This window comes from Cibotium barometz, chromosome 38 (assembly GCF_041138505.1).
Source record: "Cibotium barometz isolate CiBa-2024 chromosome 38, ASM4113850v1, whole genome shotgun sequence".
NCBI lineage: Eukaryota > Viridiplantae > Streptophyta > Polypodiopsida > Cyatheales > Cibotiaceae > Cibotium > Cibotium barometz.
Window position 1 is genome coordinate 44,576,942 of NC_141083.1, and position 16,921 is coordinate 44,593,862.

General features: G+C 44.2%; 1 protein-coding gene across 3 annotated transcripts in view; it reads right to left on the reverse strand.

Annotated features, from left to right (window-relative positions):
- PUR4 (purine biosynthesis 4) overlaps window positions 1–16,921 on the reverse strand; it is a 79,074-nt gene that overhangs the window by 43,360 nt on the left and 18,793 nt on the right. For all 3 annotated transcript variants that reach the window (XM_086777826.1, XM_086777827.1, XM_086777825.1), the window contains exons 3-17: window positions 14,622–14,723; window positions 14,329–14,376; window positions 14,117–14,246; window positions 13,814–14,013; window positions 13,588–13,686; window positions 13,427–13,495; window positions 12,889–12,996; window positions 12,655–12,767; window positions 12,433–12,559; window positions 12,216–12,335; window positions 12,026–12,097; window positions 11,326–11,391; window positions 11,144–11,233; window positions 10,989–11,045; window positions 10,846–10,899 (exon numbers count right to left, since the gene is read on the reverse strand). In XM_086777826.1, the coding sequence (XP_086633952.1) occupies window positions 10,846–10,899; window positions 10,989–11,045; window positions 11,144–11,233; window positions 11,326–11,391; window positions 12,026–12,097; window positions 12,216–12,335; window positions 12,433–12,559; window positions 12,655–12,767; window positions 12,889–12,996; window positions 13,427–13,495; window positions 13,588–13,686; window positions 13,814–14,013; window positions 14,117–14,246; window positions 14,329–14,376; window positions 14,622–14,723 (1,455 nt within the window). The remainder of the gene's footprint in view (window positions 1–10,845; window positions 10,900–10,988; window positions 11,046–11,143; window positions 11,234–11,325; window positions 11,392–12,025; window positions 12,098–12,215; window positions 12,336–12,432; window positions 12,560–12,654; window positions 12,768–12,888; window positions 12,997–13,426; window positions 13,496–13,587; window positions 13,687–13,813; window positions 14,014–14,116; window positions 14,247–14,328; window positions 14,377–14,621; window positions 14,724–16,921) is intronic.

A 16,921-nucleotide genomic window follows, 5' to 3' on the forward strand; every position in this document is an offset into this window, starting at 1 on the left:
ATGGCGTTGAAGTGTTTTATGTGCGCGTGTTTGTTTCACCGCCCGTTAGGCCGGTTTCAAGGTTCAGTTTGCCGGGACATCGTCGACTTTTTCAAGTGGGCGAGCCCAGGGTTGTTTTGGTCGGGACACATCGTCGACTTTCTTAGGGAGGCGAGTCCGTGGTTGCTTTGGTCGGGACAATCGCCAACTTTCTTAAGGGGGCGAGCTCGTGGTTGTCTCATGAGAGTCACATCAAAAGCTTCAACATGAGGAAAGTGAAAAGGAACTGCAGGACACAGTACAGGATTTTGTGTCTTTGCCTATATGAGGTGAAGAGCAAGAGCTGAAGATGAAGCTCAGGAGAAAAGACACCAAGGACACGAAGTAGTCTGCCAGGAACAAGAAGCAGTTGAAGTGTTATGGTGCAGGAGATGCGTTGAAAGCTATGGCTTTCGACAGTTTGTCACCGGTGGTATCTTCACGGAGGCTTCATGGGTTCAGAAGACAGTTTCTTTCTATGTTTAGCAGTGGTGATCTACTATGCTTCATCGAGGACTTGTGCTTACCACTTGGGTGGAGTGCAAGCAGGTTTTGGGTGCCTGAGGATGTATCAGATGAGGCTCAGATGGAAGTGGAGGAACTTGACGAGGTTCTTATTCCTGAGCATATACTGGCACATAAGGAAAGAAAGGTACAGGGTAAGGTTTCCCGTCGCTATCCTGTGAAGTTCAAGAGCTGTTCACTGATGGTTACGAAGTGGATGGAGGAGGTTCACTGATGGATGCGAAGTGGATGGAGGAGGGTGACTTAGCAAATTCACCTCAAGAGTTGCAGCTTTATCTTGATGCCTATGAGTTGGAGTCGACTCTTGTTACGGCTCATTCAGGTTCAGCAGAGCATAGGTCTGGAGCATTACCTGATGCTCAAGAGGGGGGTAGCACCTCCGCTCCCTTGTTACAGACAGGCTCATTTGTTATCTAGGAGTCGCTTGGTGACATCTTTGTATTCACCCGAAGGTACTGAGGCTGACAGTACATCTGCTTATGGGACTTCTATGATCTTGTGTTCTAGACACATGAGATGATGGTTGAGTATGGTTCACAGTCGCGCGCACCTGGAACTCTAACTGCAACTATGGATAACTCTATGGAGGGCATAAGTCTTGCGAGCAATCCTAGAGTTGGTTTGGTTCATGGATATATGAATCGAACTCTGTTTGTGCATGTATGCATTCACTTTGTGAGGTAGAGGTATTTTTGTATTCTGGTGCCATTGGATCCTGGTATCATTGAGAATACATTGGGAAATACTCTGCACTCTGTTGTATGCTGCATGTATGTTGGTATGATACATCAAGTGCTTTATTATGTTCATGGATGCACCATTGGGTGTAACTCCTGCGGGATGGCCATGAGACATATGTGGGAAAGTACTTAGTGGATGTAGTGTTTGGATGCATTGAGTACTTGCATATGCTCATGTTGTACCATCAGTCGTGGGTCCTGCGGGATGCCCATGGGCGTAAGGCTTGTGAGCAGCCCTTAGACTGTTACTTTAGAGTAGGTAGAGCAACTTGAGGAGCATATTGTTTGCGACTGCATATGTGTGTCATGCATATGTGTGCCATATGTAGAATGATGCATGGTTTTGTTTTTGGCTAACACAGTTAACGTGTTTCCATTTGGTTTTAGACTTTTGCTGTAGGTTCTGAAGGAACAAGCAAGAGGACAGTGTGGCTTATTGTGCAGGATGATTATTTTATCACCCAGATGCATTGGAAGGCCATTGTTTTTGCCATATGAGGAGTCTTTGCTCATAAGATGCCTTACTGCGCCATTGAGTGCAATCGAGGACGCTTGCCATTTTTCAAGAGGGGGGTATGTTACGACCTTGTGTTTTTCTCTGGACAGAATGCAAGTGTGCACGGGGACATGGTGGACAGTGTGAATGGCATCAGGTTGGAGTCAAAAAGTAAACCCATGTGTGGGCAACCCCAAGTGTGAAGGGGGCAAAGAGACTTTAATTAAAAAGGTTTTATAACCTTTGGTGGCCAAAAATTAATGTTTTAAAGGTTTCAAAACCTTGGGAGGCCCCTAGGGCAATTTTTAGAGATTACTCCACTTCTGGAGGCCTATCTCTCTCTTTTCTCCCTCTCTCTAGCTTTTTGGAAAAAGGGGGTGCAACTTCTCATGCGTGGAGGAGAGGAGAAGTGGACTGCATGTTGGCTGCGCACAGGAGAATTCATGCTGATCTGTACGACTGTACGGACAGCTGTACGGACAGGACAGAAATAGGCGCTGGACAGTTCTGCTGCAGTCGGCGCTGGACAGATCTGGCTGCGCAGGTATAGGCGTGTACAAGCAGCGCTGGACAGAGCAGCGCATGTTTTTTCTCTACGCGCAAGGGGCTGGACTGCAGGTACAAGTCGGCTGCGTGGACGAGAAGACAGTCGGGCAGGGACTGAACAGAGCGTGGGTCTCTCCCCCTTCCTGGTGAAAAGATGCGCAGGCAGTTACAGGGCTGCTGGAGGCGGATAGAGCCGGCGCAGAGACTGTCGGCATGGTCTCCACGTGGATGGACTGCAGAGGTGCACATGGTGCTGATCCTCCTTGCAACAGGACTGTTTTGGGACAGTTTATGGGCTGTTTTTGTTTGGCTGCAAATTCAGCTATGTACTTGGGTTTCTGGCTACAAGTACAGGTCACTTGGTTATGTTTCTTGGCATGGGAGAGATGCAAGCTCGCATGGCTGCGTGCTCATGGAGCAGATTGTTTTCTTCCTGCTAGAAAGGAACAGTGGGACCTACAGTTATGGGCATCTCTATGTTGCCAGATGTTTCATGAGGGAATAGGTAACTAGATGTATGGAAACGGGACAGAAGTTTCAAGGGGAAACAGGCCTAAGGGTTTCATGTGGAAACAGGTCGTAGGTTTCTCGAGGAAACATGTATTTGGGTTTCTCCAGGAGATAGGTCACATGCAGGCAGAGGGTACAAGAATGGACACATGTTTGGTACAGCCTTGCTACTGATTGGGCAGGGGACAGGGAATCCATGACAGAGATGGATAGTACCCTTGGAAGGTAGAGAGGGTTGGTACAGGTGTGTCGACTGTATGGTATGCTGTGCTGTGATACTCTTTTGAGAGACAGTTTGGGAGTCTGTGTTGTGATGCAGAAGCACTGGATGTGTCAGGGTGTGATGCTGTTCATAGTGTGAGAGGCTATGGATGGTTGTGGCAGCCTTGATCATGGGAGAAAGCTTCTGTATGCAGACTCAATGTGAGAAGAGTCTTTCGATGCGAACAATGGCTGGACTTGTTTGTGGATGCCGAGTGGACAAGAAGCCAGATGCAGGTTCTTTGCAGGCTTCAAGGGTTCTACTGCGACGGCTGAGTTCCCAGCCTTATATTGTAATCAAAGCTCTTATATTCAATTGAAGAAATACCGCAAGGGGCGCCACTGCGATTTGGGGCCAATCGGTGTCCGTGTACTGTTTGCAGGAGCACTCTAGCTCCCCCTGTTTGTTTTCCTTTTCTAGGTCCTCAATGGCGTTGAAGTGTTTTATGTGCGCGTGTTTGTTTCACCGCCCGTTAGGCCGGTTTCAATAACCCAAATCAACCACTAACCGAGATAGCCATAATGCCTCCTTGCAAGCCTCTGTGGCTGCAATATACTCGGCCTCTGTAGTAGATAAGGCAGTGCACTTCTGCATCCTGGATATCCATGACACAGCACCTCCTGTGAATGTAAACACATAACCGGTAGTAGACTTCCGGTTATCTGGATGACCGGCATAATCCGAATCCGTGTAACCATGCACTAATGCATCCTGCTTGCCAAAGCAGATGCACATATCCTGTGTGCCCTTCAGGTATCTCATGACACATTTCACTGCTTCCCAATGCTTCTTGCCAGGTTTGGCCATGTATCTAGTAACCACTCCCACTGCAAATGCAATGTCCGACCTGGTAGCAACCATGGCATACATGAGACTGCCACAAGCTGAAGCATACGGAATCTTGGCCATATCAGCCCTGTCACTATCCGACTGTGGGCTGTCCATAGCACTGAGTTTCACATATGGAGGCAAAGGAGTACTAGTCTTCTTCCCCCCATCCATATTGAACCTCTGCAAAACTTTGCCAATGTATTCCTTCTGAGACAAATACAACACATGCTGATTTCTGTCCCGAAGTATCCGCATACCCAAAATGTGATTTGCATCACCCAAATCCTTCATATCAAAGGTCTGATGCAGCCTCTTCTTCAAGGCATCCATCTCTTTACGAGATTTCCCGGCAATCAACATATCATCAACATACAAGATGAGGATCAATAGACTGTCATCCAAAGCTTTCTTGGTGTATAGGCAGTGATCTATGTCACTCCTCCTGAAATCCTGGGATTTCATGAATGTATCAAATTTATGATACCATTTCCTTGGTGCCTGTTTGAGCCCATAAAGACTCTTTTTCAGCTTGCATACAAGCTTCTCCTTTCCATTCACTGCATAACCCTCTGGCTGTTGCATATATATCTCCTCATGGAGATCACCGTGAAGAAAAGCAGTCTTCACATCCATCTGAATCAAATCCAGATCATCATGAGCAACCAAAGCTAATACAGCTCTAAGTGTGGTCATTTTGACCACTGGAGAGAAGATCTCATCAAAGTCCACACCATATTCCTGCTTGAAGCCCTTAGCCACTAACCTGGCTTTGTATCTTGGCTTTGCATCAGGTGCAACTTTGAGCCTGTAAACCCACTTGCATGGCAAAACCTTCTTGCCTATAGGCAAATGCACCAACTTCCATGTTCCATTTTTGTGCAAAGAATCCATCTCTGACTTATAGCACGCTCCCAAAGAGCCTTGTCTGCCCTCTGTAAAGCCTCCTTATAACATGAGGGCTCCCCACAGTCAATGAGCATCAAGTAGTCAACCCCTGGAACAAACCTATCAGGGGGTCTGGAGGGTCTTGTGGACCTCCGTACCCAATGACCATCATTTGCAGGTTGCTGTCCAACATGCATATCACCTATTGGTGGCTCCTGTTCCATGCCATAAGGTTGAAAGATCATGCCCGGTATCTCCTCTAACTGTGGGATATCCATAGGGATATCTTCTGCCATCTCTGGCTGTCCATTTGGACCATTTTCAGCACCATTTAAGGGCTGGTTTTGTTGCTGTAATGGCTGATTTACAACCCTTGGTTGTTGTCCATGATGTCCATCATCATCAAAGATGACTCTGCCAGGCTCATGTTGCCTTGCAGGCTCCTTATACATGCATGTTTTATCAAAAATGACATCATTGCTGCGTATAATCTTTCTATTCACTGGATCCCAAAGTCTATCCCCCATTTCACCTCTGTCACCATATCCTAGGAATATGCATTTGTGAGACTTAGGATCAAGTTTGGTGCGTATTTCCCTGCGTATGTGCACGTACGCAACGCAACCAAACACTCTCAAGTGCTTGTACGACGGAGGCTTCCCTGTCCATACTTCCTCTGGCACTTTCCCACCAAGCCTCGTGTTAGGTGACCTGTTTATAAGATGAACGGCTGTCATAACAGCTTGAGCCCAAAAACCATGAGGTAACGCAGCATGTGACAACATAGAACGGACCTTCTCCAGAATGGTCCTGTTCATCCTCTCTGCTGTCCCGTTTTGTGGAGGATCATAAGGAGAAGAGAGCTCCCTCTTGATGCCTTTAGCATCACAAAAGTCCTAAAACTGTTTGGGCGTATACTCTCCACCATTGTCGGAACGCAAAGCCTTCAGTGTTTTGTCAGTTTGATTCTCAACATGAGCAACAAACTTCTCAAACACTGAGAATGTATCACTCTTCAAACGAAGAGGATAAACCCACACCTTGCGTGTGGCATCATCAATAAAAGACACAAAATATTTTGCCCCTCCCAAAGAAAGCTAAGGCATCTCACATACATCTGTATGCACAAGCTCTAATTGAGCATCTCTCTGTCCAAGAGCTTTCTTGTGGGGGCACTGGAGTTGCCTGCCATATATACAATACTCACAAAACTGAAAACTTGAGAACTTTAGAGAAGGCAAGTAACCAAAACGAGACAATTGCTCCATTCCTTTGACACTCATGTGTCCCAACCGGCTATGCCACATAGAGATTTCCGACAGCTCGGTTGCATTTACATTAGCATGGTGACAAACACCAGCATGCATGAAGTAAAGAGTGTCCACCTTAGAGCCTCTGGCAACAACCAGTGAGTCCTTACTAATCTTCCACTTTCCACGACCAAATGTGGTAACATAATCAGCATCATCAAGCTGTCCAGTAGAAAGCAAGTTCTTCTTGATCTCAGGCACATGCCTGACATCATGGAGCATAAGCTGTGAGCCATCTGAAAACACAAGCCTCACATCACCTCTGCCGAGAATCTGGCATGCATGGTTGTCACCCAAATAAACTACTCCTTCATTGCAGCAGTATACCTAACAAACAAGTCTCTGCAACCTGTGACATGAAAGGAGGCACCTGAATCAATGATCCATGAGTGCATACCATGACCATCTCCTACAAGGAGTGAATGGGCATCAAGTGAAGACGTGAATAGGACTTCATCCTCACTGTCTTTGTCTTTTCCTTTGCCCTTTTCCTTTTGATCATTCTTCCATTTGTAGCATTGCTTTTTGAGATGTCCCTTCTTGCCACAATAATGGCATTCCAAGTCCTTTTTGGAGCGGGACTTGCTCCTTCCCCATTCTTGGCTTTTACCCCTTTGCTGGGATCTCCCACGTGCATTGATTGCATTGGACTTTCCAACAAAGTTGTTCTTCCTGTTCATCTCCTCTTGAAGGAGAGCACCCTCCACATCTGCATATGACAGCATAGCATTTGAATTGCTAGTGGCTGTCCTGAATGTGTCCCAACTCTCTGGCAAAGTGCATAAGAGAAAGGTGGCTTTGAACTCATCGTCCATTGCCAACTTTTGATTGATGACCTGGCTGACAACACCATTAAACTCATTTAGATGGGCTGTCATAGACGCCCCTTCCTTCATTTGAAGACCTATGAGTTTCTTCAACCAATACACTTTGCTTGAGACACTTTGCTGGGCATACAAGTCTTGCAATCTTTGCCACATTCCCCAAGCTGTCTGTTGAAAAGTAAAGAGTCTGACACAGACAACATGATGGTGGATCTTGCCAACTCATCCATATCTTCCCATTCTTCAGCTGTAAGAGAAGCGGGCATTACACCCCTTTCTTTGATGGGCTTGTGCTGCTTCTTCTGGAGCAACACATTATAGCACTGGGTTTGCCAAATGTCATAATTATGTGAGCCTTCAACCTTCTTGATGTGAAGCAATGAAGAGCTCTCACCTGGCAATATGCAACCTTTGACACAGTCAATGCCTGACTCCCTGCAAGATGTGCAAAACACTGCACCAAAGCACACAAAATGCTCACAGTTGTTCTCCCAAAGTTTATCTTCCACTGCGGAAGCACGAATGCAACTCTCCTCCCACTGAATGTGATAAAATCACCAAAATCTGGTTGCTGCAAATTTATGACAGCACCTTAGATGTGCTCTGTTCCCCTTCCAAAGTACTGTACAACAGTCCTAAGTGCTCACCAATGATGTACCAAATCTGTACCGGCAAGTACAGCAGCTGAAAATGAGCCTTTTCCTCACTCAAATCAATGTACAGCCATGCCAAAACTTGTACAAAGTTGTACCAAATCTGTACCAACAAGTACAGTAGCAATAAATGCTCTCCTGGCTGTCCAAATGAGTGAAAATCAGACCTTGACAGTCCCCACCACTGCATACAACAGTCCCGAACAGAAATTGGGCAAAAGCCCCTTGACTGCAAGTGGATTACTGAGGGTTCAAGGCATAAAAGTCTTCCCTGCTGCTTTGCCAAGCTCAACAAGCATAGAATCTTGAAAAGCCCTTTGATTCAAGATCAATTTCTGATCATGAATGGTACATTAATGCACATGAAGGCATCCAGAGTCATCACAATGCTTCCCCTGGCCACATATACATCCAATACATAAAAGCCCCTTGATTAAACGACACATTGAGTGCTTGACAGGCATCAACACATTGCCCAAAGCATTAAATGCCAGTGCCTGCATGCAAATCAACCCAATCGGCACAAAAGCCCTTTGATTTGCACTCCAATTTCCTGCAATTTTGCCCGGAATGTGAGATTCCTCACATCATACAGCATGTATGAATGCCCAATGGCACAATTACATCAAAAGCCCCAAATGTTGACACCCAATTTCCTCGTACAATTTCTGATTTCTGTTGCAATTGCAGGTACAGTATCTTGAGCAGGTGTCGAGTAGTGTGGTTACAGGTCGTCAACTGCAGAAAATTGACGTTGGGCTTAGGTGCGCCAGGGCGACAGAGAAGGTGGGGCGAGGGCGGGTGTAGTAGAAGCGGGTAACGTACTCAGTGAAGAGCACGCAGAGGACGGCGGCGATGACGTCGTTGACGCCCAAGGCCCCGAAGGAGAGTGAGATCGTCTGCGCAATGTAGAACCCGCCCAGCAGTCAGATGCCGCCAAAGAGGGCTCGCCGGAAGGGGCTCCGGTTGAAGTACCCTTGGACAGCCTTGGTGGTGCGCTGTCGTATGCAGGCTGATGGTCAGCGGCAGCGGTTGGCTGCACACAGATGGTGGCGGGTTGTGCTCGCCCAGCCTGGCTCGTTCCGTTTTTCTCCCGGTTCTACTAGCTGGTGCCTTCTCGCTCTCTCTTCCAGCAGCTGGTTTCCTCAGCCTGTCACGTGTTGTTGCTTGTTGACTTTGTGTTGTTGCAAGGGCAGCACAGGACAGTAGCGCACAGTCAAATTTGAGGAATCCTTGCCAGTTTCCAGGTGTATGATGTCCACCAGCTTCTGTAAGCGCACACACTCAGCTCGTTTTGCAGCTCTTCTACAGTCGATTTCAAGCTCTGCACCCTTGAGAACAAAACCCTAAAACCATGGCTCTGATACCAGTTGAAGGGAGAGAGTTAGGGTTTCATGTGGGAGACATACACAGAGAGAAGAAGGGAGAGAGAGAGAGAGAGACGTGTGGGGATAAGTCAACTCACAGTGTGAGTGTGTGACTCCCCTATCACACATGTATATTTGCTCTGGTACACATAGTGCACTTAGTACATTAAAAGTACTAAGTGTACTATGTACTATAAAACTTATGGGCTAGTACACACTATAAGGGTGGGCATAATGCCTTTACCCCAACAACACTTACTCACATAAGTGAGTGCTCTCACCCACACATACACGAACAATAACCCTTTTAGGGGTTGTTCACACAGACACAAGTGGGTACACAAACAAAGACGGATACACACATACATGACTCCGAATCCCAACAAAACTGCCTTTGGAGTCAAGGTGGTGTTATAAGGATTGACCTTCATATCTATGGTGATTTGGGCCTACAACTACACACGTGATTCAAAAGATCACATTGGCCAACACATGGACTTCCATGCCAGGCCTGATAAGGGGCTTGACCACACATGATATATGTCATCCATGCTAAACTACCCCACGACTCAAAACACGGATAAATTGAAGTAAATAAGCCTTTTATAACACAAGGCAACTACAACCATATAATCATGTTTCGCGGGACATCCCAAGAAGAGAACCCTTATTGACACACATTAACATTCAAAATGCCCAATCAGTATCTATCTCTGAAAGAGACAAATCAAAGAATGTGGCAATGAAACATTTTTCAGGTGCTGAAGTAGAGGTTTCTGGCTTCTCTGGAGCATCTTCATTTTCAGCCACCAAGTTGGCATCATTCTTCTCTTGTTCCTTGGACATTCTTTTGAAGCAACGGTCTTCTTTGTGACCTAGCTTCTTGCAGAAGGTGCACTTGACAGCTTTCCGCTTGTTCCTACTCTTCTGTTTTGTGAAGAAAGCCTTCTCTATGTCAATGCTCGTCGCAGCTTGATCTTGAAGTCATCTATCCTTGTCAATGAGGAGAGCCACCATGTTTTCATACATCATCTCCGAAGAGTGGATAGCACTTCTTTGAACCTTTCAAGCTCTTCTAGGCTGGAGAAGAGTACCGCCTTTTTGTCATCTTCATCAATGTTGGCCTTTAAGGCACCCAGTTGTTTGCAAGAGAGAGCTATGGTGCTGAGGTGCTCTTGAAGAGAATGGTGCTCTTTTATTTTGAGCCTATAGTATTTTTGCTTGAGAAAGACTTAAGAATTGTTAATTTTACTCCCAAACAAATTCTCAAACTTATCCCATCGAGGTGATGTATAAGATTGTCTGCCAGTCCAAGACCTAAATGTGCCAAAGCTTGGTCATTCTTGCTGTTCCAAGCTTGCACAGCTGGCAATGTAGCGGCACCTTCAAGTTTCTCCTCCGTTCCCTTGATGACATTCCAGAGCCCGTCTCACATTAGCAAAAACCTGAGCTTGGTTTGCCCTGTTGAATCTCTCTAGGGCTAGATTACCTCTGTTTGACTCCATCATGCACGGATTGCTCATAATGGGGTTTCTCACAAGGAAGACTCTGGCTGAGGAGTGAGCTGAGCTAGCCAAAGGACCCCTAATGGCCTTTCAATTGACGATTGGGCATTCGTGTTTGAGAGCACGCTATGTGTTTATGCCTATTTTGTACACTATGCACCACTCACAACCCAGATAAACCATTATGCCCGGGATATCTTCTAAGAATCCTCTACTTAACATCCTTTGCCATACATACTCGCTTTATAAAGATTTATACAAAATGAGCTAAGCCTATATAAGGTATCCAGGTCAATGAAAGTTTGAGCTGCTTTTACATTTATCAATAGAAAGCATACTTGTACAGTTAATCTCAAAGAAAATTGGCACTCACCATACTAGAGGCTGCCCCACCTCCCATGCCAATTCTGTAAGCTGGGCCACCAATCTGTTGATATACACATTTTGTTAAATTTCATAAGTTTGAAATGAGAGCCTGCCACCAGTCAAACAAACAAGCTTTAAAAGACAGTATACCTTTACAACAAGCATCCTCAGTTCAGGCTCCCCTTTCTTCACATGTTCATGATCAATCTGAAGAAGCTCCAATATCCTCAGCAATTAGATAAATTTTATTCATATGCATATGAAGCTTGAATTCATTATAGCCTGACTGGTATGTTTGTACAAACCTGCCCAATACCACCACTGAACATGATAGGCTTAAGCCATTCTCGGCGTTCTCCATTCAACAATCTCATTCCGAAGGTTCGAGTGAAGCCCTGTACTGTGTATCCAGTTATTCAGTCTTGTAATTTGTATATTGGGCTTATACAGCATCAAGCATGTTGAATGCAAATAAACTTCCACTAACCTGGATCAAAGGTTCTCCAAATTTGTTGCCATAGTCAGATGCCCCATCACTTGCATCAATCAGAATCTGCAAAACCACACGATGACCTCTTTTAGCAATATGATATCGAAGGAGCGTTGCACAAAAGAAACTCTTCACTCCAGCTTGAAAAAGCGGTATTATACCACCAATACCAAATGAAGACAACAAATTCCTCAACTTAGAATCTGACGGAGGGAGTAAACAAGGAAGTTAACTCTAAGGACGTACCTAAGACAACTCCAAATGAAACAAAGGGAAAGAAATTTCATATCCACAACCGCACATCACATAATTTTCTGCTGGGTAAAGCTATGGACAAATCAGAAAACAAGAGAAGAAGACAAATACAAATCCCAGAAAAGTACTGTGCGCGCTTCTCTATTCAGAAGAAGACAAAATACAAAAGCCCATAAAAGTTTCAAGAGAAAACATTCAAAAATGGTTGAAAATGCCCTTTCATCCACTCCAACAGCTTGGTGCTCAATATTGTGCAGGTGCTTCTTTGTAGAGACTTAGATATGGCTTTGAGGACTAGAGGTTCGAGGACTTTACCTACATGCACTAGCGAGCACAATGGATTAGCACCCAAAAGCAAAGCACACAAATTTGATAAATAAGAGGGTTGATGACTTCACCTATTGTATTATCAGACAGAGAATGAATACAAAATCATCCACACCTGGAGTGGGGAAGCCAAATTATTTGGGTACACAAAGCTTGAGTCCTCCCAAGGGGTGATGGCACCATCTAGCTGTAAGTCAAAGATCACTTTCCATTGGAATCAAGTTATCAACATGCAAAGAAAAAGAAGAAGAAGACCGTTATGAGTGTACAGAAATAGTAAAAATAAAACAAATTTCCACCCTCACTTGAAGATTTCCAACACAATAACCAGCAGTTGATGCAACAACTAATGACCCAGTGCCAGTTGCATGTGTGTCTCTAATACGGCCCCCAGCACCTGTTTCGGCACCTGGGAAAGGTGCAACCTGTAAAATTTGTAGGCAGGAACAAAAGAGAGATGTGAGGCCATTATCAAAAAGCTGTCCGCTTGAAACTCTAATCTGGAATGGTAGAATCACACACCGCACAAGGAAAGTTGTGAGTTTCAGCTGTGAATAATATGTCAAGGTTGCGACTACACGTCTTGAGAGGAGAGGGAGAACCAGGAATCTGTGGACGCAATACTTTGACTGTGAAACCTCGTATAGCGCTGCAAGAAGACAAGAATGTACTAGTTGAGGCACATGAACTAGTCACTAGCAATACTTCAATTTTTTTTATGTATGAAGACTTGCAGAAAAATACCTTGAGTTATCACTAAATCCTATCACCGAGTTGTTCGGATTTGCTCTAAGAGTATCCTTCACCAGATCCATTAACGAGTGGGGAACAGCTTTACCATCAATAACCAGTTCACCCTAAGGACATAGTATCAAAAACCAAAAAAGAAGCTTTGTGAAGTATCCGCACCTTAAAAGTTGAAATAATCCTCATGACAAACAACAAAAATAAAATGATAATTTGTAGTAAAAATTTCACCTTGAAAAACCAATGCCTGCTATGTTCACTGTTAGACTGGGCAATGTCAAAGAGCTCTACATTTGTTGGGTCGCGCTTTATATCATTTCGAAAAAGATTCGTGTAGTACTGGATTAATTCATGTAAAATGGAAACCCAACTAAGTAAAGAGTAATAAAATGTTGCCTTCTCAAAACCAAAATACACCTAGTTGGGACCTACTTTGACAAAACATAGATTACAAAAAAGGCAAGAGAAACGGAAATTTTAAAAGAAGGAAAACACAAGACTATTACATGCACTTGTGTTATCGTCACTACACAAGCTTTTAAAAAATCAGTAAAATAAATTGCATTATGATCTTCTGCCACAAACTCGGCAAAACATCTGACGTGTGATGAAATTAAGGTAATTCCATTGTCAAAAAAGATCAAACACCTCATAAACAAATCATTCAAGCAGCATAGAATGTGTTAAAGCTCAACCACGAACAATTGCACTTGCTTCTGTTCCTATGTTCAAAACAAATTAATAACACATAATGTCAACAGGTCAATACCTTGAGGTCGAATTCATCAAAAGCAAGACCCATTTGTCGATTGATAGCCTCCAAAGCTTCTTGTCCTTTCTTGAGATAAAAAAAATGTGTTTGAGGTACTGCTCTACCAATGTTTTAGACTACATCAAAACTACGAACCCCTTGAACAGCTTCAAACTTACCTCCATAACTGGCACTTGAAAAACAGGTTCTGGTACCACATTGGTTCGGAAAGATGTAAGCTTAGATGTATAAATGCATTCTGTCATCCTATCATGAACCTGTTAACAAGAGAATTTTTTGATATCATGTGGGCAAGGACCTCAATGTTGTTGTAAGCATTGCCACTTACAAAATCTCAAAAATGTCCCAGGCGTTATGTTGACTTCAAAAACTCAAGTGACTCACCAATGCAGTGAACAGCTCTAGTTGACTTGGATCCAAAGGAGGATCATGAGCATTTACGAACAGCAAATATCGGCGAGAGCGTTCAATGCGGATCACCTCATTAAGAGCACATGCTTTACATATTGAGACAGCATTGGCAGACCAAGCAGTAGTGAAAGAAAGACGTGGGCCAACTTCCACCAGATAAGAAAAGGAACCACCTACATTTCCGAAAAACACAAAGAAGATACATGTAAAAGAGAGAGATCTTCACAAGATTACATGAGAAAGAAAAGGCATCCTTGATAATAGGATAAGTGGTACCAAAAGACTCCTGCATTTCCAAGAAACTTTCATGTTGCAATTGATCAGGCTCAAAAGTCTCTCTCAGCAGCCATTTGAGAACCTCTAACTTCTCAATAGGAATGTCCGAGCTCAGAGCAACATTGAAACACTGTACAGAAAGGGTCATCAGTAATTAAAATCCTCTGAAACTGGTGTACTCTCAAGTAAGAAAGAGTATAGACATGACTCACCTGTTCTGTCTCTATGGAGTAGATATGAGGAGACACTTTTTCTTGAACCTGAAACACATCAATGAGGGTGCACTGTAAATAAATATTTGACAGGAGCTGGATATTTTGGCAAGAACACTGGCCAATCCTGAAACACATAATGAGGCAGCATTGTAATAGAATTTTGACAGAAACTATATATTTTGGCAAGACAGCTAGCCAATAAATACAATTTCTACAGCTGATTGGATGCTGCAGCTTTCACTATATTTTTAGATGCACTTGAAAAGTTCAGGAAAAAGGATAAAACTTACTCGTTTCAGCAGTTCAGCAACTGCACTTTCTGATAGAAATGGCTTCCGGTAAAAATGCAGTATTTGATCAAGGCTGCTTTTCTCAGTAAAAGCTTCAACAACCTGATGAACAATATGTTGAGCTTAAATTTTACTAAGTTGCACATAATTGCACAGACCAACCGGGCCAAATTAAAAAACTAAATACATAAGGAAATTTAGCAATTGAAGCATCAACTCTAAACATTACCAAACACAGAGAATGACTTTAAGGCCACATAAAATGTGTAAATTACCCTTCACTATGGGCCAGTTTCCACGATGGCACTGGTTGCATTTGCCCTTCTCATTTTCAAGCCTTAAATGCAGATGAAGATGATTTTTAAACCTGTTTGTAGCTTTCGAAATGCAGATGATTTTTAAACCTCTACTGCTTTTGGCGAGTGAACATGTAGCTTTGGCCAGCTGAGAGTATGGATTTGAATAAAAGCCACTCCAATCACCTCACCCACAACCAGCGACACTGGTTGCTGGTGTGAAAACCAGCCCCATGGCATAACTGCCTTCAAGTGATCATGTAAATACATATGTAACATGGAACAGAGATTCTCACCATACGCCTAGACGTCTGCATTAAAACCACAGCATCTCTTCAATTAAAAATTTTGATAAATAAAGTCACTTTTCACAGCACAAGTGCGCAATCGCTGTCTACATTTGAAAGGAGGTTGATACATGTGGTTTTTAAACCTTTTTAAAAGTCATGAGATAGACAAGGGCATACTTCATGATTTATCTTTGTCTATATAAGGTTTGATTTTCCCAGCACAATCTGATGATCTTTGTAAGCATTAAAGTGGATGCCTGCATCCGGAAGAGTGGCAAAGGTCTTGGAGTGCCCTAATGTCACATGCACCTGCTGTACTAGGGTGCTACGTCAACATAGCATACACTCAGGACACCTTTTCGATTGGCACTGTGCAAGTCGTGCGGCTTCGTCGAGGAACAAGTCACCACGCACCATTTAGCTCTTAGGATCATGTCAGCATCAGTCATTTGTGAGTCCGACACACCAAGATGTAGCCTGCTTGCAAGTTGTAAAGGTTTTATAAGGCTGCTTGCACTTATTAGACCTATGGTCACCTGCCCGGACAGTTGGGCAAGCGTCGTTAGGTTTAGGGCAAATACTCCTCGTGTGTGAAGTTTGAACCCATATAATGTAGCACTAATGACACCGAAATGGGGAAATGGATGGTCAAAGCCATGGGTGGTGGGCAGCCTGGTTGGGAACCCAAAAAGGCACCATGGTTTGGTCCCCGCCCAAGGGACCTGGGTGCCCAAGGACAAGACCAACTAGGCACCTTTTGGGGCACTATTCTCCATGCTCCCAATCTCCCAGCTCCATGACCCCAGTCGACCAGCATAGACTACTATAAAAGGTGCCATTGGGGGTACCGTAGAACCCAACTTTTCATGTTCAAGCAAGTGTGCAAGCCTCCATCGGTCCCGGGCACCAGTAGAGCAAAACGCAAGACATAAATGGATCAACCAAGGGGCAGATTTGCTGGTGAAGCTCATGCCCAGTTCAGTCCAAGAAAAATGCACATCTCCAGCCTGTGTAAAGAAAATGCAAGGCCCAGAGTATGAATCCAGCAGCCAGGCAAGAGGCCACCCATTTCAGTCAGTCTTGGGCAGCCCAAGTCAAGGTCATTCATGGTGAACTGGTCACCATAGAACACGCAAGTGTCCTCCTTATAAACTTGTTCACATGGCCCTTCCCCACACTGCTCCCATTCGCCTACAAGAGTAGTTTCCCCATGCACCTTTGAGCTTTCAAAGGCTTCACTACCATCTCACAGCTTCATGTCATCCTTACCGGCAAAGTCAACAAAACCAAATGCACCTAGCCCTCTAGTATTAGATAATCCCTCATTCCCAAAGTGTACATAAACTTTTGGGCATCCTAGTGTCCTCCAAAGCCCGTCCACATGAAAACTAGAAGTATGTCCAAAATGGTGACACGACTACCATCACAATTCTAAATAAATACAGGTCCACCATCATTTGTAAGGACCCATTGGCCAGAGTCCACAAGATCAAAAGCAAGGCACCAAGGACCCATTGGCCAGAGTCTACAAGATCAAAACCAAATGCACCTAGCCCTCTAGTATTAGATAATCCCTCATTCCCAAAGTGTACATAAACTTTTGGGCATCCTAGTGTCCTCCAAAGCCCGTCCACATGAAAACTAGAAGTATGTCCAAAATGGTGACACGACTACCATCACAATTCTAAATAAATACAGGTCCACCATCATTTGT